This window comes from Pteropus vampyrus, unplaced genomic scaffold (assembly GCF_000151845.1).
Source record: "Pteropus vampyrus isolate Shadow unplaced genomic scaffold, Pvam_2.0 Scaffold305, whole genome shotgun sequence".
NCBI lineage: Eukaryota > Metazoa > Chordata > Mammalia > Chiroptera > Pteropodidae > Pteropus > Pteropus vampyrus.
In genome coordinates, this window is record NW_011889086.1 from 196,467 (window position 1) to 222,189 (window position 25,723).

The window sequence follows — 25,723 nt, forward strand, 5'->3', positions numbered from 1 at the left end:
TGCGAGGTGATATATCATTATAGTTATGATTTGCATTTCCCTAATGACTAGCGATGAGCGATGTTGAATATCTTTTCATGTGTTCATTGGCTATTTATATATCTTCTTTGGAGAAATGTCTATTTAAATCCTTTGCCCACTTTTGATTCGAGTTGTTCTGTTGTTGAGTTTTAGGAGTTCTCTATATTCTGGATTAACTGCTTATCAGATAATGATATGCAAATATTTTCTCCCATTCTGTGGGATGCCTTTTTTTCTGTTGATAATACTTTTTGATGCATAAAATTTTCTATGGCACTTTTAAGTGACTGCTCTAAGACCGCAGATAAATTCAGTCTGGGAATAAGGGTAAGATTTAGGATCCTCCTACAAAGTCACTAGATTAAAGTCACTAGATTATATTATTCTTTGATCTGGACTTATACATCAACCAAATCCCCTCTCTTGCAAATTCTCCCTACACACAGTTTCTCCTCTGTGGTACAGACCTAAGTAAATGTTCTGTACAGTTTATAATGTGATTTGAGACCAGATGTGAGAGTAGCTCAGAGGGAAACTGGCTCCCTTTCTACTTGCAAATCTTCAGGCAACCTGCAGATGGTGATAGAGCATTGTGTGTGCCTCTCTCCCAGAGGAGGGCTCTCAGATGACAGCAAGAAGCTAAGGATTCTTTGCAATAGGAACACATGGATTTACTGAAAGAATTTAAAAGCAGACTTCTCTCAAAAGTCTTGGGAGGGTCAACAAAAACACAGGGCGGGTGGAGGGGGTAGAACGATGTTTCTAATTTCAACAAAAGAGGGATGCTGCTAGCCTATGGCTTCCTCTGCATAGGGAACTCAGATCTCGCAGGATTCCTGAGTCAAGCTCCTCCATGTAAGGGCCAGTTCCTCTCACCCCTGTATTTAGAGGAGGGATTGTATTCAGAGGTTAACAGTCCAACATCATTTGGAGACATTCTTTAAAAAAAATGAAAAGAAATTGGATGGCTTTTTCTGTGGTTATTTCTAACTCTGTTAAATACTGATTGTGCTTTGGTGGGATCAGCATCTCTGACCATCCATTATACAAGGTAGAATCTGCTTTTATGTCTTAACCTCAAATACTTTCCTAAAATTATAAAAGGCCTTTGCACAACTGTCCCTTCATCTTTAAACTTAATACCGGTGATTTAATACAGATCTTTTTCATCTCTCATCTAGATGATTGAAAAAGCCTTCTATCTCATCTCTCTGCTTCTACCCTTAGGCTCTCTAATTCATCCTGTAAGAGGGATCTTTCTAAAACTCGCATCTGACCAGGTCCTACCACTGCCAGAAATTCAGTATCTCCATTCTGCCTGTAGGATGGAGTCTGAAGTCTTTAGCATGGCCTCAAACTCCTATGCGATGACCCTGTGTATTCCTCCACGCCCAGTTTCACTTCCTGCCATTCCCCATCTCATGCTTTGTATTGCAAATTTATGAGTGGTTTATAGTTACACGAACATATCATGCTGTTCTCACCTTTATAATTGCCTATGTTATTCCCTATACCAAGTATGTCCTTCCTTATCTTGTCCTATCTCATGACAATTTCTTTTAAGCATTTAAAGTCAGCTAAACTTTAAACTCTTCTCAAAAGCTTTCCCTCACCCCTGCAGATCACATTCCTTTCTTCCTTGGGCTACTCTGTCACCTGGTCATATTTCTATTGTAGAACTTACCCTTTGTTCTGAAATGATCTTTGTGCATAAATAAGACTGTATCTTATTCCCCTCTAAATCCTGCCTAGAGGCTAATGAGTATAATGCCTTGAATACAGCAGGAGTTCAATATACTAGTGTTTTGTGACATGGGGTTAAAATACTGATCAAGGTTATGATATAGCCCTCTTTGCCAAGCGATGCAAAGGGTAAAAAAACCAAACCAGAACAAAACAAAAAAACAGACAGATGCTCTTGTGTCCTTTGGTGGAAGATAAAAAAGATCCACATTTTAGAACATAGACCAGATTTGCTGCTAATGATATAGGGAAAAGAACATTGGTCTGAATATTCAGAAGTGTGTTTGACCCCCAGGTCTGGCCCTACATAACTCTGTGATCTATGTAGGTAACTGAAAGTGACTTTATCTCTCCGGGACTTGGTTTTATCAATTATTAAATGAAAGGACTGGATTAGCTGACCTCCAAGGTTTATTCCAGCTCTAAAGTTGTGTGTGTTTGTATGCTCTCATTCCTTACCATTGTGCATATAAAAAAAAAATAAACTTACCTTTTATCCTCAAGTCTGGGAAACACAACTTTCCCAACTTTGCTCATTCTTGCCATTGCCTCCTGTCAAATGGAAGAAAGAACACAGAGAGGTGAGTTGGAAAGTTATAACTGAAGTGAGGCTTGTCATAGGCAAGAACATTCTAATTAGAATTCATTTCCCCTTAAGATATTCAGTTAGTCCATTTTTTTTTTCAATTTATTTTCTCCAGTGTTGGGAATAAAACCCAACTGGACACTAAGAGTTACATTTATGATCACACAGCCGGGGCTTGATAAATGATTATATATTGAAGCCTCCAGGGCATAAATAGCCCAGAAAGTGAAGCTTTTGTGATCGCTCCCAGGGAGTGATGGGAGGAAATTATTTCTCCTTCTCATTGCCTGGACACGAGGGCTTAAGAAGGCAACATAACCAGCCACTAAGCATATTGTCTGCTTAACTCAAGATAACAATAACTGAGTTAAACTCACTTTGCACCTGTACTGTAGGATAAAATATTTAAGACCTCTTTATTTTGCCTTCAGCTTTTGTCCAGTAGTCTTTGAAATTGTGAGTACAGGTATGGGATCTCTGGGCTAAGTCTAGACTTGAGTTCTGGTATGTGACTTTAGGACATTCTTGTTTTTATAGTAAGATAATTGGGCAGACAGCAAGTTGCAATGTCTGGGTGGACATGGTGTGTACAGCATCAAGATCAACCATGGATTACATTGGCCCCATTATATGACCAAAATGGTGTGGTTTCCTTGGGAAGTCTTCCAATGCTGTTACAAGTTATGAGAAAGTTAGGGGAAATGGAATGAACCCATACTTTGGCGTTCAGCAGACTTGACCTGGGAGACTACAAGCAATAATATGACAAAGTTCCTCAGAACAGGCCCTGTCTTAGAAACAATTACTGACATCTTATTCTTAAGGATGTAGTCATTCTGGGGTCTCATGTACAACTTCTTACTCCACATATTTATTAATTACTCACTATGTACCAGATGCTATGCTAGGGACATAGATTTGCATAAGACACCCTCTTTGTCCTAGAGAAACTCAATGCTAGCAGGGAAGGAAAAAATGTAAAAACTGACTGCCACACAGAATGTGAAGGCTCCTGGGTATTTTCAAAACATCCAAGTGGCCCCTGCCCATCCTTGCCACCTTACTGTGATTTATACACACACACACACACACACACACACACACACACACACACACACACACACACACACCTTATTTACCTCTAACCCTCTTCTGACATGCCATGTATTTACTGGCCGATATGTTCCTTATCTACCCTCTCCACCCCTTGGCCTAACCAAAAGGTAAGCTATAAGAGGCCAGGGCATTTTCTGTTTGCTTCTTAATCTCAGCACCTAGAATATTCATAAAACATCGAGATTCTTCTAAGAGCCAAGTACAGCACTCAATATAAATGGAATACAAAGATGAAGAATGCATAGGTCCTCTCATCAAGAAGTTCACCATAGAATGGAAAAGACATTTACCATGATCAAACTAGAGTATGATAAATAACTGTTAGAAGCAGACAAACTTTTTTTCAATAGTTATTCAAGGGTTAGGAAATGTGTAAGCTTCTTCAGCCGCTAATCACTTATACATATGTTCTATCAACTCTTCCTCAATGATGAGCAAGAATATTTGGAACTAGTTATCTGCCCTCAATGGATTAAATAGTGTTGGCTGGGAGGGAGCTCAGGGATGCTCACAGTAGCAAACACACTGACAGCAGAAAAGAAATGGCAGCCTCAAGTGAGGAGATTTAAAAAATTCTAAAAAAATATTGAAAAGGAAATCATGGTGAAAGGATAGAAACTAAAATGGGGTAGTGTGGGGCTGTTTTGTGAAGGGGCAGTCAAACACATCTTAGTGATGTCACTGCCATTCCACCTAACAAGGACATTTTCAGAGTCCTGCTCTGCTGTGAGGTAGGGAGGAACTAGCCTCCTCTCCCTCCTCTGACTGTTGAAAATGTCTTCAGGGAATACTCCTTCGGGTTGTGCTTAGGCCCCAGGCTTGAGACAACATTCCAGGACTGCCTTCCTGGGTGGGATCCTGGAAACTTGTATTATAGAAGATGCTCCATAAATGTCACTTCCCTTCCCACTGTAACAGATGTGTGTACAAAAGACTGGGAATTCCTTCTTCCTTTCTTCACATTACTTTTGTTTGTTTTAAAAATAAATTATTAAGAAACAAACACCAGCAATCGAGATTTCAAAGGTTTAAAATGAGGTTATTTTGTTTCTCAAAAAAGTACAGATTTAAGCATTAAACTTAGCTCATGCATGGACCCACTGAGATTTCTTCTGACTCATCCCACTGCCTGCCACCCTTCTAGAGGGAGTTATTTGCTCCTACAGCAACTAGTACTTCCACCTATCACAGCATTTATGACAGGGCATTGCAATTCTTTGTTAGCACATCAGTCTCCCCAACTAGACTGTGAACTCCTTAAGACCAGAACTGTTATAATTATTTCCATAGCCAAACTCAGCATCTGGTATATCGTATGCATTCAGGGAATGTCTACGAGATGAATGAACATACATACGACAGAACACTAAAATGGAAGTTTTGGCTGAGATCTAAAGATGACAGATATAAGATACTAAAGTGAGCTGGAAACAGACCACCCTGAAAAATTTGTAAAAAGGGTAGTTGAGGACCCATTAATCAACTCTTAAACCTTTCATCCACATGAGAAAAAGAGCTGGACTTTTAGGAGACAGCTGTTGGTTTACTGCACATCAGGCCTCCTTTTAAGGGAGGGCTGAGAGGAGTCTCCTCCCTCACAAGGCAAAAGAGCAGGGCTTCACTGAGACCACCAGGGAACTTGGTATGTGTCCCTAAGGTTATGGGACACAATGACTTGAGTGTGACTCCTTTCTGGAAGAAAAGGGTTGGCTGCCAAATTGGTGTAGAAGTGAAGGAGTACTTAGATCAGCCAACACCACCAGCGTCCGTCAGACTCCAAAAGGCATAACTGTTTCCCACAGACTCTAGGTAGCTCACATGTGAGATAGCTGTCAAAGGTTGCCATAGATAATGTCCAATATGGCCATGTAATTAGGCAGAGCAAGTCTGCATAAAGAAGCTTGCGAGGACCTACTGGATTTCTAAGGAATTAAAAGGAGAGCAAGTCATCTATTAGAACAGAAGGCATTAACAAGGACAAGATATTGTAAGTGAGAGGTTCCCAGAAGTGGAGGTCCTCCCCAAAATCTATGATTGAGCCTAACTATAAACACCTATTAGGGTAAGACAGCATGAAGCCCATTTATGACAGTGCTGATCAGATAAGAATTTTCCTACATGCCCCACCTCTTCCCTTACACCAAAAAAAGCTTATACACTGAGGAGGAAGTGAATGAGGAAGGAAGAAGACTCTGATTACAGCTGCCTCTTCTCCACTGCAGTAGACCCAGCTGGAAGAGTGAGGAGATGAAAATTGAAGGGATGATTATTATATATTCCTTGATAATCTAATTTCTGAATTTTGGCTATGTCTTACAACTTAAGGTACCATAAGACTTGTATTGTCTCAGTGACTGTACGTATCTAGGAAAGTAATGGAACTACCAGAATTTTTAACTAGGGCAGAGAAAAAACAGTTGCAGGAATGTAAAGAGGCAGAGGGAATAAAAAAATACAATTTTCTTGCAATTCTATCTCAAGAATTGTGTTTGTTCTAAACCCAAGTTACATATGCGTATAAACATTGGATAAAAATATATTAAAATGTTAACAGGTTCAAGAGCATGGGGGATAATTTTTTCTCTTGTTAACTTGTATTTTTGTATTTTCTAAATTGTCTACAGTAGCATATATGGATTTGATAATTGTAAGGAAAACAAAAATATACTGCCTTCTAAAATACAAAGTTATGCTTAAACAGACAGCCCAAATGACTCGTGCTTACTCTCCTCTTTCTTGAGAGGCAGGGCTCATTGTGGGTATTTGACACAATGAGGAGAACACCCAGAGAATTAGTGCTGTCATCAGAAATAGCCCTGCTGAATTTTCTAATTTCTCCAAATCATTAACATAAAACTGAAACCTCATGAACCCACTGGCTGCAGTAAATCTGGAAATTACCACAGCATAACAATACGAATTTATTATGGAAATGCTGACACGTGCTAAATATAGTCACCCCCCACAATATATTTCTGTTCAAAAAGGTCTATTTGAAGTTGGCCTCAAAATTCATACTTTTTGTCAGCAAGCAGGAGCCAGACAATCTTAATTTGCAGCACGCTACCCTCTTTGTTTGAGAGTCTAGACAGCACAATGAATGCAGTGACTTTTCTCTTTCCTTTTTGCCCACACAATGAAAGCTTTTAAAAACAAAATATTTTGTAAAATTGCATTTTAATCACTTCTTTTCTTTCTCTCTATAAGGCAGGGCTATAAATAAACCATGAAAGTTCACATTTGATCGTTACTTCTGAAAGCAAGTGAAGGGTTTCTGTAGAAAAAAATAGGGGCCCTGTACCGTGGCCATGAAAGACGGCATTCACGCGGTATGACCCTTCCCCGCTGTGTCAAGGCCAAGCTGCCAGTTTGCACACACTGCTCACCACTTCTCTGGGGGCAGCACTAGTGATCACCAGGCCTGTGTGGGTGTGGGGAACACCCAGTTCTCATGCATTAGGGCCTGGTTTGGGAGCTACCAAAGGGCTCTAAGCTACACTGAGGTGAGTTACCCAGGAAAATTAAGTTAAAGAAAGGAAAAGGCTCCTCCACACTCATGGAGAAGATGGGGATTCCGTAAGTGGCACACACACTAATCTGGGGAGTGGATGATCTGTTATCTTCTCCGCTCCCCAGGAGAATTATGGCCTTAAGGCTTTAGGATGGCTACCAGGAAGTCTAGGCCTAAACACCAAGGGGCACTGCAAGCTAGGCAGTGTCCAGTCATAATCTACATGGAAGAATAACCAAGACCTTGCCCAGTGGGAGCTATACTACAAACTCCCTGAAGGCAGGAACCAGGTCACTGTAGGTCTCATGCCTGGCATAATCCCAGCACTTACAGGTGCGTGGTTCATGACTGCTGAGTTGCTGAATGAAAGGGCAGTGACTTCCATGACAGGGACAGTGTAGGGTCATCTAAGCCTGTGTTTCTAAAGTGGCAGACATGCACTCCAGGGAGTGCTCAAGATGTTGCATTAGGATTTTGGAAGAAAGTATTGGAGGTGTCATTTATATGATTTTTAGTCTAAAGAAATTAATTAAGCTTTACCAGTACCTAATATACAGATTATTTTCAGATCCATTAGTTAGTTGGTCCACACATTAGAGTCATGAGTCAGGTGAGATGTGTGAGGTTTCCTGAGAAGAATAGCTCTATAACACTGAGGGGACAACAGCACGGCACTTGTTTGTATGTCCCCAGCTGCCAAGGATTTGCTACACGTTGTCATTTACATAGCCCAGGGTAGTGGATTTATAGGTATTATCTAGTTTATTTAAACCAGCTCTCACAAAATGGGCAAGTGGCTGAAAAAGATTCAGTCAATGGATTAAAGGTAATGGGGATAATTCAGATTCAATTAAACAAAAAATGGTAACACTTTTACTTGGCACAAGCTCTTCATATTATAAAGTAAAAACAATAAAGACCTAGTCAGATAAGACAAGAGTTGGAAAAAAATATCATGAATACTGTTTGAGATATAGACACACAGGCACATACGAAAGCATTTAGAAAGCATCAAAAATCACTTAAAAATCATTAAAACTCACCTGGCCATAGATGTACTGTACATCTTTAGATACTGCATGATTTTAATATGAAGACATCATAATAGGCAAATGTTTGAAATATTTTATTTCAGCTATATTTTATCTGTTTTATAGCACACATAATCTATAAGCTCAGAATATGTCTTTGCTCTTTTTCAATAAATAAATTTCCATGTATTAAGGATGCAAGCTTGAACTATTTCCATGTATTAAGGATGCAAGCTTGAACTATTTTTGAACTATATTATCAAAAACATGTGGCACCTACTGACTTAGCAGACAAGTCCCATGGCCATTGTTATGTTACTGCTTTAAACCAACATTTCCCAGGTGCTTACTCTGTGCTATGCACTGTGCTAATCACTTTACATACATGACCTTTTTAATCCTCAGAATGACTTTATGATGCAGATATATATCATCATCTATCCCCGCTTTATGAATCAAGGAAGTAAAACAAGAGAGAGTATAAGGAATTTGCTCAAGGTCATAAAGCCGATAGGTAGTAAAGGCAGAATTCAAGTCCAGTTCCAGACCTTTGCTTAGCCCTAACCTCATACCCAATGTTCCTGTCCTCCCTGTAGTACAAAAGCCTCATTCTTGAGTCTGCTAGGCTTGAGTTCAAATCCCACTTCTGCTGATTATTAGCTGTGTGATTTCTTGTGTGAAAATGAGTGTGTGTGTGTGTGTGTGTGTGTGTGAGAGATGCACCAATACAGTACATTGTACTTTTTCTCACAGATGCTGACACATAGCTCTGAGATACATGAATCTGCCTTCTTGAGGAACTCTGACTCATTTAAGTGGAACAAGTTCACATGCTAATGTGTGGGCTCAGGCACATGACCCCTCCACAGAAAAACAAAGTGTAGAATGTGATTTTCCTTCACAAGCATTAAGAAATGGCTAGTTGTTCTTTTCTTTATTTTGTTTTGACACAGCCATCTTTTGACCTGCATCTGGTATTCTGTGTAACCTCCGTGCACTGGAGACGTCAATTTAGAAGCAAGAAGGAAGGAGAGAAAGGAAAATGTGGGGGAAGTCTTCATCATTAATCATGACATGAAGACTTGTACCTCTAATAGTTTTAAATTCTGTCTGTCTGTCTGTCTGTCTACCTACATATACACATATATATCTTGTTTAGGGTGTTGATTATGTGGGGGTGTACATTTATCAAATTTCATCAAACTGTACATTTAAGATCTGTGTATTTCACTTTATGTATGCTTTATTTCAATTTAAAATTATAAAAGAAAAAATCCTATACGTGTATAAGTTTATGTGATGGCATATTTATATTTTATTTAATTTTTAATTACATGCCTACCAGATGAAGAAAAATATTTAAATGCCCTGTTTTCTAATCCTGACTCTAAAATATGCCTCAAATTAGTCTTTTGATCACAAAATAGAGGTGGGAGTGTGGAAGCTCTCCATTTGTGCAGGAGATGGAAATGCTAGTGGAAAGATACTGTGTTTTAGAGATAAATAGGCTTGGGATAGTATCCGGGCTCTGCTACTTAGTAGATGTGTGAACTAAGCCTCAATTTTCCCATCTATATGGTGGGAATAATATCTACTCACAGTATTGTTGAAAATTCCAGTATCTCATTCTCTGACTACCATATCATAACTTCCACTTTCATCTCTTAATAGCAGTTAGGGCCAGTCAGAGTGATTTTCAGAAAAAGAGAAAGTATGATGCAGTGATTAAAATGATAGATTCTGACTGTAACAGACTGCCACAGTGTGAAGTTGGGCTATATCAATTACTAGCTGTATTTAACTTATTTATACCTGTTTCCTTTCCTAAAAATGGAGATAATAACAGGATGCCTCTTGTAGGACTGTTGTTAGGATCATGAAAGTTATATTAGGTAAAGCACTTGAAACAGTGCCAGCACATAGTAAATACACCATAAAATTTATGAATTTATTATCCCACTAGCATGCAAACTCCATGTGGCCAGGGGTTTTTATTTGATTCATTCACTGTCCTAAGAACTGAGCCTGGCCATAATGGGCAATCCATAAATATTTGTTGAATGAATCAATGAATGAGGCAAACTAAATTTTATCTCTCTGGGTTGTTTTTACCCACAATACTTCTGACACCAAATGTGTGGGTTCTTTCCTCAGACCAACCAATTCTCTAACTCTCCAGACACCAACCGGGTATCCCATAATTCAATTTAATTTTGACACTAACTACCAGAGTTACATCAGACTCCACAGGTTTAAATGCTCAGTGCCACAAGACTTCAGATGTCAATCACAAGTCCAGGCCTCCCTTACTCCTGACTGACTATAAATTGGAGGTTCTGACAAGCGCTTTCACCTCAGATTTTATAACTTACTAGAAAAGCTCACAGAACTCAGAAAAACAGCTTGCTTACTATTACCGGTTTACTTTAAAGGATACAACTCTGGAACAGCCAGATGAAAGAGATACACAGGGCAAGGTATGAGGGTGTGGGAGGTGTGGGAGGTGTGAGGAGCTTCCATGCCCTTTCTGGGGTGCACCACCCTATGGTCTCTAAATCTGCAGTTTAGGGATTTTTTGGAGGTTTCAGTATAGGAATATAATTGATTAAATCATTGGCCATTGGCGAGTAACTCAGTTTCCAGCCCATCTTGGCTCTCTGGAGATCAGGGCAGGTAAGGCTTAAAGTTCAAATCCTCTAATCCGGCTTTGGCTTTCTGGCAACTGAACCCTATGCTGAAACTATCTAGGGGTCCCCAGCTACCAGTCATCTCATCAGTATGCAAAAGATACTCTTTTCACTCCAGAGATTCCAGGGTTTTAAGAATTGTGTGCCAGGGATCAGGGACAAAGATCAAATATTTATTTTTTGTTATATCAGAGTCTCTCATCTCTAAAAACTGCAACGCAGTCTCCTTGTCTACCTGGAAGTTTGTCGTTCATGGAAGATCTCAGCATCTGTTTACAAGACCCATCCAATGCTGAGTCTCATTGGTTTCAAAATGTTTCCAACTCCAGGAACTTTCATCTCAGGAACTTTATTTCAGCACTCACTCCCACAGCCATATCCTGAAACTTAACATTCACTGAGACTTCTATACTTAAGTATATTCTAATATTCTAATAGACACTGACTTTAATTGCCTATTAGTCCAATTCCCACATTTTCCCCAGAATTCCTACCAAATGTCCTCCTCTACCTCATGGTAATTTCTAGAATCTCATCTCAATCCTGTCCTTTTCTTTCAATTCATATACCCCTTATGGCTTTAATTTCTTCCATAGCTAGGGCAGAGTACACCATCTATTTCATCAAACACATTGACTAACAAGAATCACCACTGATACTCTCTTAGTTGCCAAGTTCAGTTGATATCTCTAATTCACAGAAACCATTTAGCCAAGATATGCTTTGTTTATGGATATTTGTTTAGGGCAGAGCAGGTCAGTGGGAGACTGCAACTCGAGAAAGTGCAACATCCTGAAAGCTCTTGGGTTCTGAACACCTTGAAAATTTATACTGCCTGCTTCAAAGTTATTTCCATGCCGGGCAGATTCTTTGGCCAGCACATCTGGTGCCATAATTGGCAGCCAAGAATTAAAATGTGATGGTATTAACACAGTGCACAATGATTGAGCTGCAAGGAATGGTAAGTAGTCAATAGGCTTGGTTTCTCTGTGTTTAGGTTGGTAAATAACAAAATTATCTAAGAGAGGCTATCTCTCCACACTCTTCAAAACTCCCTGTTTGGGATCTCCAATTCTCCTAGGCCAGAGCCATATTAGAAGTAGGGCTTGGACACCCTGGTCTAGCTTTACAGCTGGCTTTAGCCTCATTTATAGTACAGAAGTCCCTCTGGCTAAGTTGGAATTTATTGCAAACCAATTTCAGAAGGGAAAAGACAAGCAGAGAGACTGAGTCTAAAGCCAAGAGTTGGGGAGGCCAAGGATAGCACTAAAGCACAAAAGTAAGAGAAGGGCTGGAAGGCAACTGCGAAGCCAGCAGGGTAAGTAGGAAGCAGTGGTCAGGGAGAGACAGGGAAAGGTGTGGAATGCAAGTCCAGGACAGATCATCGTGGTGTTCTTTTGAACTGGTTTATAATCTTTTCTGTGTTCCTAAAGTCCTATGGATTCCCTCTATCTTAGCACTTAGCACACAGTAGGAAAAACACCTGTTTACTAAAATGTCTTTTCAACTAGACATCTAAGAGGATGGAGGCCATTGATTTTTATCATGTTTCCAACAATTGATAAAATGTGACCCTTCAACAAATACATGATGAGAGAATGAAAGAATAATGAGTAGATGAATGGATAAATGAATGAATGAATCAGGGATAGAATATCTGTATAAAGAAATTTTAGGATCTACCTCAGTTGCACTTTTCTGTATTTCCTGTCTGGTCAACATATTCTTCATTGTCAGATGTTATACAGTTAAGATCACAGACTCTGGACTGCCCAGATTGGAGCTTTGGCTCTTCTAACTAAATGGCTTGGGCTATTTACTGACTTCTTTATGCCTCAGTTTACTCATTTGTAAAATAGAAATAATTACTCCTAGAGTTATTAATGTGAGAAAATGCAGGCAAACCATCTAAATTAGTGCCTAACACAAGTAGTAGCTTAAAAAAATTGAGTTATTTTTATTCTTATCATTGTTATATGCAACTCCACCCTAGCACTACACAGGATCTTGTAATGTTTTCTTGAGTGCTACTATTTAAAGACAGTGCTTCCTAATCTTGTGCTACATGTGACATGCTGCCTGGGCACGGGAGTGATAAAGAGCATGGAATGAAGGAACTATTCAACACTGAATACCAGTTGATGCTTCTGTTTAATGAGGGGAAGGAAGATGAACAATGAGCAGAATGGGGGCTGTAGGGAACGCAAGTGCCAGGAGCTTCTAGGTTTAGAAACATGGAGTATATTTCTGGGTTGGACTTCCAGGCCTTTTACATAAAATAAACAAAGAAACCAACAACTACGTCAGCTGTGTTTATGAATATGAGCTTGCTCTGGCTTTCACAAGACATAGGGAATTCAGTCTGCTTCCCTCTGGTTACTAAATTATAGGCAAGCACATGACTGGAAAGAGAACTGATCTGGAAATCAGGAGGCTCTCTGGTCCTGTATTAATCTTAGACTGGGCTCTGTGATTTTGAATAAGCTGCTTCCTTTCTTTGGACCCCATTTCCTCTTCTCCCAAATGGGAAGTTTGAGCCAGATAGTGTTAGTTTTATTGTTCAACAAATAGTTATTGAGTACCAGTTGTGTGCCAGGCATTGTCCTAGGCATTGTGCTAGGCATTGTGGTACATCATTGAACCTGACAGCTATTGAAGAAACACAGGTGTTATCAAAGTGTGAGAGAGAGACAAAAGTAGTATGGGGGCTTAAGATACTACCTGCAGGTTCAAAAAGAGTTGGCCATTTAAAATTGATGAAGAGGGTTCTAGGATGAAGGAAATGCATATTTGAAGCCTCAAGAGAATATGGCACATTCAAAGGACTGAAAGAAGTCCAAGATGGCTGGAGTAGATAGATTGAGTGATAAGAGATGAAACTATAAATAAAGGCAGAAGTCAGATTTTGGATGGCCTTTTAAAATCATGTTAAAGGTTTCTGGCATTATGCCAAACTCAAGGGGAAGCCACTGGATGGTTTTAAGCAAGAGAGATCCTATTCGAGTTTATAAAAGGTCACTTTGGCTGATGTATAGAGAACGAATTAAAGAACAGTAAAAGCAGAGGCCAAGAGACCACTCAAGAGCCCCTTGGAGCAGTCTGGATGAGATGGGACAGTGGCTTGGACTAGGGTGGAGATTGTAGAATTAAAGCAAAATAGAAGATTCAAGAGACATAAGATATAGTTTACAAAGAAAGAGACTGTGAGAGACTGAAGAGGATAGAAAAGAGAGGGTGCCTTCAGGATGTACTTGAGATTCTGGAAGGAGAGATAAAGTAGATGTGGTGCCATTTACAGATAGTGCCATGGCTGGGCCAGTGCAAGTTTTGCAGGCAAAGGTCGAGATGATGAGTTCAGATATGAATATGTTTAAATTGAGATGCCAGTGAGCCCTTCAAGTGGAGATGTTATGTGGATAACTGTAGAGCTGCTGGCATAGAAATAGTAAATGAATCCTTAGAACTGTATGAGATGGACAGAATCCTCTAAATGACCAATCTATATTATTGGGTAGAGGAGAGAGAGGTGATGGCAAAAGAATTTAGAAAGCAGCATTCAGTGCAGTGAAAGGAAAATCAAGAAAGTATATTTTTAGTGGAAGAGTGTGTCAATGAAGGAAGTACTCCACACTGCAAAACACTGCCAAAGGTAAAGCAAGATAAAGATTGAAAAGCCCTTTGTGCTGAGTAATAACCTAGGTTAGTGTTAGTGACTATTTCGGTGGAATTGTAGGAGTGGAAGGCAGATCATCCTTGGTTAAGGAGGCAGTGGGTAGGTGGTGGTGAGAAAATCATGATAGTGAGGGTTGCCATCTTCTAAAACATTTTTGACTGTGAGAGGCAATAACTGAAGGGGCTGGTAGATAGATAAGAGATTTTATTTTTAAGATGGGAGAGTTTGTGGTAGCCCTGTCCAAAAGAAATAATGTGAGTTACATGAGTAATTTAAAATGTCTCAGTAGCTACTTAAAAAAGTGAAAAGAAACTGGTAAATTTAATTTTAATCTTTTATTTAACCTATTAGATCCAAAATATGTTGAAATATGTTATTTCAACAAGTAATCGACAAAACTTACTGATGAGGTATTTTATACTCTTTTACCCATACTAGGTCCCCATCAGAAAACAGATGGATATTAATATTGGGTAACTAAAGTAAAACGAAATAAAAGGTTTGTTTAAAAGAAGGTTTAGAAAAATCATTGAAATTGGTGTGTCTATTACACATTTTGATTTGGACTTCACATGTCAAGAGAATGTTTAAATGCTGATGAGAAGGAGTTAGTATTCAGTGAGAAGATAAATACATAGGAAAAGAAATTGAGTGGGATATCAGAGGCAGTAGGAAATGAAAAAGGCTCTGATAATAGGTGGGGCATCTCTTCCATTTTAACAAATGTGAAAGAGAAAAAGTTTGTATCTGGATATAAGCAGTGGTGTGTTGATAAGTGTTTAATAACTGGTTCTGCAAAAAAGGAGAGGGGGCTGAATTGGGAACATTTGCCAATTTCTGTGGTGTACAGACTTCCACTGGGGCCAATTTCAGGCGTCTAATGTGATGTCAGTGAACGTGGAGCTGGGAAGAGAGGCACATAATCAGCTCATGAGCAGGTATGAGCTGGCTCCAGCACACCGCTGGATACAAGAAAGTTGGAATACTTGATGGCAGGTGTCTTTGTAGTAGCGTTTATTTTCTCTTTGAGGTAGTTGGTATTTGAGAATAATTAGGAGATTGCATGTCTGAACATGAGAAGAAAGATGGGGCTGGGAACAGGGGAGGCTTGATATTGTCATTGCAGAAATTGAGCGGACATATTAGGTCCCCATCAGAAAACAGGTGGATACTCATATTGGGTAACTGAAATAAAACTTCACAAAGGGCTTTTTTTAAAAGAAGGATTAGAAAAGTAAACAAGTTCCCCATGACTAGCAACAGTGAGGAGCCATTAGCAGTTCTTGGTCTGAAGGAATAAAGGGAGGAGTGGTTCTCATACCCAGAGAGAAAGTTGTAGGGAGAGGGCTACCTGCAGGAATCGTGATCTACAGAATATGGATGGTAGATGGATGAGCCGAACGGTGGCAACTCAGCAAGGAGAGCTAGGAGAACAAATTACCTTCATTCTCTCCTCCAGCTAATGCTGGTGCCTCCCACTGACCAAGCCCAACTAGAAACTAGTGGGGGGATGGAGTGTAAGGGAGGTTGTCTGGTGACAATTAATACATAATGATAGAAGCCTACCTTATGTTTGTATAGTGTTTTCTTTATATTGTTCAGTGGCCTACAGGCAGGCTTAAGTAAGGCAGAAAGCTGGAATCATCATGGTTTGAGATTTGGTAAGAAAAGAACAATGGAAAAAATTTAAAAAATAAACAGCTATGTTGAGATCAGCCACGTGGAAAGAGAAAAGGGGGAGAAGGAAAGTAAAAAGATGTCCCACAATAGCCCTTCAAAATGCACGTGAACCCTATTTTAGAGGAAACTGAAAGTTAAAGCAGCCACGTGGCTGACTGGCAGCAAGGTTAGTTAGTGATGGGGTTAGGAGACAGGTCTGCCCAACTTGAAAGCACTTTTCACCCGACCATTCCACTGGCAAGCAAATGAGTGGTTTGATTTAATTGGGGGAGGAAGAAATGTGAATGTTCATTTTAGCTTTTAGTTAAAACGGAAGCATTGTTGGACTTTTCTCCCCCCAATATATAAACTCATACATGCTGAAAAGTCAGGATGCCCTTGGGCATTTTCATTGCAGATGTTTTTCTCACATGTACAAGCTGAAAGGTGGATGAGGAACATGCAAGGGTCTCTTTTGTGAAATGAAAGTGGAGTCAAGTTCTCAAGCATGCTCTGGTTCCCTATCCCATGTCTGCTCTGGTCTCCCCTCTAGACAGCACCTGGCCAGATCACCTTCCTCCTTATGTGCAGTGGTATGAGCAGAAGGGGGAAGAGGGAGCCATGTGACTTCCCGTGTGTCTGGTACATAGATATAACCCATGGGTATTCCCAGGGGCTAGGCACATGGTGAATGTTCAGTGATTATGGGCCAAATGGAATCTTTTAGAGATCATGTTTTCTGTGTCAAATATTCCATAGTCTGACAACAGGATAAAAGATTAGAAATCAGAGCTGCAAAGCTGGGAACAGTGCATAGGGAGCATTGGAAATAGCTAGGTTGGAATTCCTGTGGTGTGACCTTGGCACCTAATCTCTCTTGGCCCACTAATGAAATTTCCTCATTTATAAAACTGGCCAATACCTACTGGGGAGTTGTGAGAATGAAATGAGCCCAAGGATACAAAACTCCTGGCACGTGTAAGTGCTCAGCAAAAGCTGATTCCTTCCACTTTCCCGTCCCTCTCTTGTCCTTCTACGATTTAACTATTGCTTTCATTTCCCAAAATTATCTCTTTCTTCTGATACTGTATGCCATTCACAAAAGATAGTAGCTTCCCAACCATGATTATTCCAGGGTTTTCTGGTTGTTTTGTTTTGGTCGCTTTTGGGCCTTGGTGACCCTAGGTGACCATTCTGTGGAAACCATGGTGTTTTGGATCGTGGCTTTTTTTCCATCTTTGAATACACACTGAAAGCTTTTTTTTTTTTTTTTTTTTTTATCTTTTATTCCAACTCTCGTTTGCCATCTGGTGCCTGGTTTGGCTGCATCTGTGTTTGCTTAATGACTTTAAGTGAAGGCCGAGTTTACATATGGGAAGAAGGAGAGGGCTTTGCTGATTTCTTCCATATGTTCATTTATTCATATATTATGATTTTTGTAATCTAACCAGCATAGATCCCTTCAGACAATCCTCACACTGTTCCTTGGAGACCCGCTTCTTTGTGTGTTCAGCTGGGAGTTTCTGTGAGAACGTTTTCTGCTATGTCCATTCTCTTTAGCATAGTTCACTGTGGCTTTTAGATGGGCACAAAATTAATGTTCTTGAAGATTTTCTCTTTGAATAGAGAAGGCTCATTTGATTTGGGTGATTCTATGGAAGGAGCCCTGAGTTCTGGGCCCTTCTCTCTACTTGTAAATAGAGTGAATTCAGACAAGTTCTATATCCACTACGGTCCTCACTTTACTCACTGCAAACCAAAAGGCTGGGGTGAGGTCTGCTCTGACACTGAAGAGCCTCACAGCGCCCACTTTCACCCATCTCGTTTCCTCCTCCGCCTCTGTTGCTGGGTTTCTGGCTCTTACAGATTAGTACGTGAAGTCCCAAAGTGTGCCTTCCCTCTTCTCAGCTCCTGAATAGAGAGAGGTGTGTATGGGGGAAAATGCAAGAAAGGCATCCCATCTTCTGCATAATGCATGAATGAAAGAGGATGAGACCTACTTTTTCTTTTGTAAACAGTCATCTTGATTTCTTTCTCTGTAGTATACTTGGGACTCAGTTTAGTGTGAAGGCTCATGAGCTATGGAGACAGAAGGACTTGGGCTTGAAACTTGCCTCTTCTCTTAGCAGCTTGTGGCCCCGAGCAGATTTCTTAATTTTCCTAAGTCTTATCTTCCTTCTCTAGTTTAGAGAGTAATATCTGCGTTCTAGGCACGTTGAGTGAATAGGTAATTATGAATTCGTAGCACAGTGTTTTGCGTAAAGCAAGTGCTCTCAAATTTGGTTACCTCTGTGCACAGTGGATTCAGTGGTGAAATGCCACAGTGCCGAGAACGCCTCAGAGGAAGAAACGGACACTACTTGGATATCACAAAATCGATTGATGGCAAAGCCAGGACTAGAAGTTAGGACTCCTCCCAACTCCCAGGCTGCAGATCTTTCTCATGAGCTTAGAGAGGTAGGGGAAAATGGAGGGCTGAGTGAGATTTACCAGGGACCAGATGTTGGCTAAAAGAGGAAGGTGGCCTAAGCTTACCCCAGGAGGCTCGTAAGTAGGACAGAGCTTTTCAAGGGGCCAGGAAAGTGTATGGGGTGGGGGAGAGTGAGTGGAGCTCGTTTTGGGAATGTCCTTAAATCATTCTGAAAGATTCTCTCTTCTTCCCTTCCTCCCTTTCTCTACTCCCCACCCGCACCCACACCCCTATGTGCCTAGGAGGATGAAACACAAATGAACAAGAATTTTGAATGAATGTTTCAATATGGCCAGATAGACAGGTGAGGCTGTGTTTGGTAGTTTAGGCAGGAAAGCTTTGCTAATTTATCTGCAGAAGTCAAATTAATCTCTGCCAGATAATCAAGCAACAGTGTAGTGTGTCAGCTTCGAGGCAAGGATGGAACAAGAAATTATATTGTCCACAGCCTTCCCCTAGGTCCTCTGTGTTAGAAAGCATGAAGAAGAGCAGTGTCGAAAGGGTGGCTCCAGATAACTGTGCCTTTAGATCCTTCTTCTTTCTTTCAGAAAGTAGTCAGAATCTGAGAGATGAGGGTACTCTCCTTCCTCACAGACTGTTTCAGGGCATTTGAGGTAAGGGAAGGTCTCGGCATTGCTGAGCCTCTGGTGCCTCATGTTATATATGGTATGTATCCATGATATGTATGTGGGTGTGTATGCATGTGTGTAGGTATGCATCCTATATGTTATGGCTTAGCTGACATTCAAGGATGTGCAGACATTAAGTAGGTCAAGAATGGGAGAAGCACACATCTAGCAGAGGAGAGAACGACGTGGAGGAAAATGACACATTTGAGGAATAAGAAAGACGGTGGGGTTGGGGCAGATCGAGTGAGGACAGGTTTGGATAAGACAGAGCTGAGAGGCAGGCAGGAGCCACACCACTCAGACCTTACAGTCTCCTTTTCTGAAGCACTGGGAAGTCGGAGGTGCCACCACCTGGCTGTTCTGCCACATTCAGCCCAGCAGAGGCCAGGAGCAGAGGTCCAGGGGAAGATGAGGGTGGCGCTGGTGGACGTGGGAGATGTGCACAGATATGATAGGTGCTCAGGAGGCTTTGATGGATCAATGGGGGTGTTAGGGAGAAAGAATTGTCAGAAATACTAAAGAACTCTTATAGATTTCTAGAATTAGGCATCTACTCCACTTAAGTAGAGGCAGAGTAAGGACTGGTACTTAGGGCTGTTTGCATAGAGGTCTATTCGATCTGAATGGACTTACTTATTCAGGGTCATTGGGTAACAGGAGAGGCAGAGCCTCAGCCTGGCCAACTCCTGTTTAGAGGACAATGGCTGCCAGAAAAGAACATCAAGAGAAATAATGTTGCAAAGATTCCTCACAGACCTGGCCAAAGCTTACATCAGCCAGTCATGTGGGTTTTAAGCTCCATTATTCAGTAAGAAATGGATTTGTCCTTGTAAGTGCTGTAAGATCTGGCACTTACACCTGAGATGTGAAGGCACTTTTTTTTTGTTTTTCCATTTTAAAACAGCAGAAACTTTGACAACCTGGGAGTTTAAATGCAACCTCTGGACACCCAACAGAGTATGTGTGGCTCATGGCTTTCCACAGAGGCATCTCCCAGTTTCCTTAAGGTGGTAAGGAAGAGTTGGGAGGACAAGAAAATGTGTGTCAAGACAGAAGACGTGAGGCCATGGAAAAATGCTAGGACCTTTATGCACAGACATCTTGGAGCAGAAAACTATGGCACCTGGAACCACATAAGCCTTTGCGTGATGGTGCATGGGGTGCAGGAAGTCCACTGAGGAATGAGTGTGTTCAGGATGTGGACAGGGAATTCAGGGGGTGTTCAGCAGATTTTCATGTCTGGAATGAAGATAGGGAGGCTGTTCGAATCAGAAACTGTAAGGAAATTTCCTCTACTTCCCATTCTTTCATTCATTCCTACTAGATTCCTATTCAGGGACCAGGTCGTCCGGTCTTGTGGAAGATAAAGAAATGGAAGTAAGAATCCTCACTACTCATTAAGCACTCATGAATAACAAGGGGTAACATTTTTGGTATCCTATGTGTTTGGCACCATATTAAGTGTGTACATGCCATCTTATCTCATCAGTATTCGTGGCAACCCCAAAAGATGGGTGTTATTGTTCTAATCCATATTTTACAGGGGGAAAAAAAAAGAAGTGAACAGAGGTTAAGTAACTTGCCCAAGATCACCCAGGATTCAGGGTGGTAGATCCAGGATTCAAAAGCGCACAGTAGGACCCATTGCTTAACTCAGTGCTATACCAAAGGGTAGGGTAATCAAAGCTATTCACGGGGTGTGGGCAATACAGCGGGGTGCACTGTCTGTAGAGAATTAAATTCTAATAATAAGATCAGTTAAAAGGTCCATCTGCTTTTTATTATCACATGCATTGGCAATATGTCAGTGGTAAAATCTCTCCTCCAGGGCAAACCTCTCCCACCCAATATATCTCCCATCTCTCCTAAGCCACTGGCTAAGCCACTTTGGAAAGTAGGAATTACTAGTCACACTTTACAGATCTTGAATCTCATCCAAACACTCCCAGCCCACCCTGTACCACCTCTCCTTTAAGCCCTGTATGCACAGTGGATTCAGTATATTGGCTATTGTTTACATATGCAATTATATCTTTATTGTCTGTCTCTGCCATCAGACCATCAACTCTTGTTGAAACACGGGGCCTAGAAGGTTGATGGTGCTCACTCAATAATAGTTGCTGAATGAAGAGATGGGTGAATGATGGTTAACCGAAAATGCCACCTCCTCCATGAAGTTTTCCTCGGGAGAAGAAGGGTCCAGCTCTTCAGGGAGGAAGTTGTGATAATGAGCTGGGCCCTTCTTCCCTCCAAGGCAGCCCAGGAAGTTCTCTGCCAGGTGTGAAGAGTATGGGTCTTAGTGCAGCTCTGAGCTTCAGACTACACCAACCTTCCTCTTTATGGAATCACCACTCCTAGGAAGAGAAGACACCCTCTTGGGACTGGTATTTTGAGAAATGATTGATACTAAACCTGACTAGGGCCACAAACTGCTTATGCTTTGGCACAGACTTTGAATTAGTTTTAGGATTGTACAATCTTAGATTAAGATCTAGATGCAAAAGATCCCAGCATGATCCTCAGAGAGAGAAATCTATGTTGTTTTGGCATGTTTCTAAGCTGTTGTATAAATGTAACTTTGCAAATATCTCTATGACCTGGGATGTTGTTTTTATTTTGAAATGGGAGCATGTTGGTTTACAAGTTCATTAAAACTAAGATATGTTTTGCTAAAGCACAATGGAATTGGCATCCCCACAGCAGGCCACTTCAAACCCCGTTGTTAAACAACACTATAATCCTTAGAAAAACATTCTAGATATAGTGTTGTATCATGTCCTCCTTCTTTTATCCTTCGAAATATATTTTCGTATTTTTTCCCTAAAAATATTCCAGACAACCTTTCTGGGTGGTCCACCTGTGAGAAAAGAGTTCCCAGGTCTTTTCTGAGAGGTGGGTCACAGCGGGGTCAGTCTTTCGTGCTCAAAGCCAATATCTAGGAGAGAGACTGAGTGAACTGCATAATGAGGTGACATAGGTGTTGTGGCCTCACAGCCGGCCATGGGCAGAAATCAACAGAATGGCTTAGAATTTAACATGGAGGCAGGCAGAGAACTGTCAAAGGTGAGGTCAGATGAAAAGTCTCTTAATCTCCTGTTCTGCCATGATATATTTGAAAAGTTCAGCAATGTTACGAGAAGGGCCTTAAAGAGGAAGGTCCCCAGTGAATGTGTGATGCCAAAATGCTTGCCCATCTCTGTGACTCACTACCTGGAATTTCCATCCTACAAAACAGTTTAATTAAGACAGTATCTCGAGAAGATGAATGTTTGTACATTTTTATGTTTAACAAGAAGGGATTAGGGGACAGTCAATATATTAGAAGGCATTTTTGTCATATCAACTAGCTAATGATGGGGAAGTCTAGAGCAGAGTCCCAAAGGGGTGGGTGGTTCTTGGAAAAGGCTGAGCGTGGCAAGGGGCCAGAAAATTCTATACAGCCCTTGATATCTTAAGGAGTGGGAAAGAATAAATTCTATGGAGAGTAGGTTTTGGAAGTATTTTTTTTTTCCCGATAATCTTCATTTTCCTCTGTCCCCCTCTCTCCCTCCCTGTATCTTTCCTTCCTTCCTTCCTTCTTACTCCCTCTCTCCCTTCACAGACATTAAGTGAACACCTACTTCGTGCTAATCATGATTTTAGGTTCTTGCAATCATTGGTGAACAAAATCAGCATGGTCCCTTCCTTGGGAAACAAAGAGCCTTTTAGGACAGTAAACAAATAGTCACAGAAATATCTATAATGATGCATTACACTAAGTACTGTGAAGTGGAGTACAAGGGGCTACAGGATATTATGTGAGGAATACTAGCTTAGATGGGGGGACTGGGGAATTCTTCTCTCAGGGAGTGACATTTAAGCTCAGTTGAAGGAAGAGAAGGACCTACGTCAAGAAAATATTTATGTGTGGGTGGGAGGGGCAGCATTATGTGCCAGTAACTAATCTAAACATCTAATAACTATTCATTTAATCCTCACATCAGTTCTGTGAGGTAATTACTGTTATTGTCCCCATTTTTCATATAAGAAAAATGAGGCACAGAGAAGTGAAGTAACTTGCCGAAAGTCGCGCAGCTAGAAGGTAGAGAAATGGGATAAAACTCGGGCAATCTGGCTCCAGGAGAGAAAGATCTGTGAAGTGGAGGAAATGGACAAAGGCAGAGGGACTGAGCTGTTACAGATATGAAGAGAGAAGGCACACCCAAGCCCTCAGGGGCCCTGCGATGGGTTCTTGTGTTTTTCCTAAATTTAAGGATGGAAACTTATTGCAGGAGTTTTAGGGGACGAAAGTGGCATTTGTTAATGCCCCTTCTTGTTTTACTGGGACAGAGAGCAGCCTGCAGTATGCGGCCAGTTGGAAGAACAGGGCAGTAGCATATATAGGTGGGTTACATGAAATAACCAATTAAATAACTAACCAACTAGCTAAACTTAATGCTTTCCTTCCCTTTACCTCTTTTCCCCATCTCTTTCCTTCTGTTTCCATTGCTCTCTCTGTCCTCCCACCCCTCTCAGCAGAAGGTGGGGGACACTGTGAAAAGACCCCCACCCCTGCTCCCTTTGCCAAGCTGCAGGCAGACCCTGGCATTCCTTCATCTTCTCTGAAGCACCCTTCCCGGACTCAGGACAGTCCTCTTCCGTGCCTGCACCAGGCACGCTGAGAGGGAGCAGCTGCTGGTATCTAGAACAACTCCCAGCTGTTCTCCCAACTTTTCTCAAGTGTTTCTTAGTGTCAATGCCTCTAATTAGTTAAAATAGGAAGGGGGGTGGTAAACAGACAGGCAAAAAAGAGGCCTAATTTTAGCTGTAACCAAAAGGACTTTCCCCTAAATACACTGTGATCTTAAAATACTCGGCTAAGTGCATGTGGACACTGCAGGGAGTGGATTTAAAAACAGCTACAGAGGAACATTCAAAGGCCAAATGGGGCAGCCCCTGCCTTCCCATATGGCTGGATGGAAGAGGAAAGGAATGAAAATAGACTGAATCCTTATTTTGTGCCATGCACTGTGCTAGGCACTTTGTGTATGTCAACTCAGCAATTTATTCCCCCCTCACAGCCAAATTACCCTCATTTCACAGAAGAGGAAACTGAGGCTTGGTCAAGTTGAAGTTATTCTGTCCAAGGTGACACAGCTATCTGGAGAGCCAGGATTCAAACCTGGGTCTCTCTGACTTTCCCGTGTCGAGTAAGAATAAAATGGGGTCTTGAACCCAGGACAGATGGGGCATTGGGCAGACAGCTTAAGCACAGATTCAGAGCAAAAATCCAGAGGATGCTGGCTCTCAGAACACTTAGCAGCATATCACTGTAGGAACAAACTAGCACGAATCACTCAATGCTTCGACTTTTTCCAATCCTGAAATCCCTTCCAGCCCTCATGAGATGTGCTGAAGGAAGGACCAGGCTGTCACTAACGATGTGCAGGTAGATAAATCATTTGGTGAATGCCCCCACCCCTCACTCCAGCAACAAAGACCTCTGCTTTCTTCAATCAAAGAAGCTGCACTGTTGGGCAAAGGAATCTGAACTGGCTAATCCCCCACCACCACCCTCCCCCCACCCGTTCTTTCTAAGGTTATGGTGGAATCTGGGCTCCTTCAGAAAACGGGCCACCTGGTAGGATTCATCATGTCAACTTCCTTCATCTCAGTTCAAGCTTAAAAGGCCTCTTCACTGGGAAGCTCCCCTGTAAGGCTTTCTGCACACATCTGGAGACGGTCCACAATGGGCCTTTGAAGCGGCCTGAAGCATTCCGGGAAGTCCGCTCCCCCTGGGCTGAGGTTTAAAGAGCAGAAGCCCACATTTATTTTTCTTTCCCGCCTTCTTTGACAAAACTCCTCCCAGTGGTTTGTGGGCCTTTGCAAAACAGCCCTGATTTTCAGCTCACTACATCTAGGGCTGAATTCTTAGAGGAAAACAACAATGAAGCAAATTCAAAGGCAGCACTGGTGGGTTTGGCTTCTCCACCAGACTCTGAGTCGTACTTTAGTCATTTTAGTCATCTTTGTAGTAGAAAGAAAATGGACTTTGGACTCAAATGACCTTGCTCCATCACTCAGCATTGGTGACATTTTGTCAAGTCACTTAAACTTTCTGATCTGTGAAATGAGTTCACGGTGCCTGCCTTATATGGAGTACTAAATGTTACATGAAATGTTACTGAAAATCACTTTGCACATTGTCCAACATAGACTTTATCAGCGCTATGCTGTCCCCTTTGCCAGGATCACCCTCCCTCATATAGACGAGCAGCTACTCATTTTTTTACAACTCTACTCAGGTGATGATTTCCTCCTCTGGCAATGTTTGATCTCCCTCCTGCTTAAGCTAGTTTAGGTACATGTCTTCTATTCTCAATAACCCCCACACTCTAATCCATAATTCTTTGTTATTTCCATTTAAAGTATATGTCCACCATGCCTCCTCCCACCCCTGTAATAACTGTAGACATATGAAGTCTTTCTTTGTCATTGAATCTGCATACAAAGCACAATGGCTAGTATACTGATATGGTCAATGAATATCAACTAATTAATTAATTTAACAAATATTTATTAAGTAAATACTATGCTAGCTACTGACGATATAGCAGT

At 41.2% G+C, this 25,723-nt stretch overlaps 1 protein-coding gene across 7 annotated transcripts in view; it reads right to left on the minus strand.

The window, feature by feature from the left end:
* The window catches only part of FGGY (FGGY carbohydrate kinase domain containing), a 374,083-nt gene that overhangs the window by 3,887 nt on the left and 344,473 nt on the right, over positions 1–25,723 (minus strand). For all 7 annotated transcript variants that reach the window (XM_011377062.1, XM_023521507.1, XM_023521508.1 and 4 more), the window contains one exon: positions 2,255–2,316. In XM_011377062.1, coding sequence (XP_011375364.1) covers positions 2,255–2,316 — 62 coding nt within the window. The remainder of the gene's footprint in view (positions 1–2,254; positions 2,317–25,723) is intronic.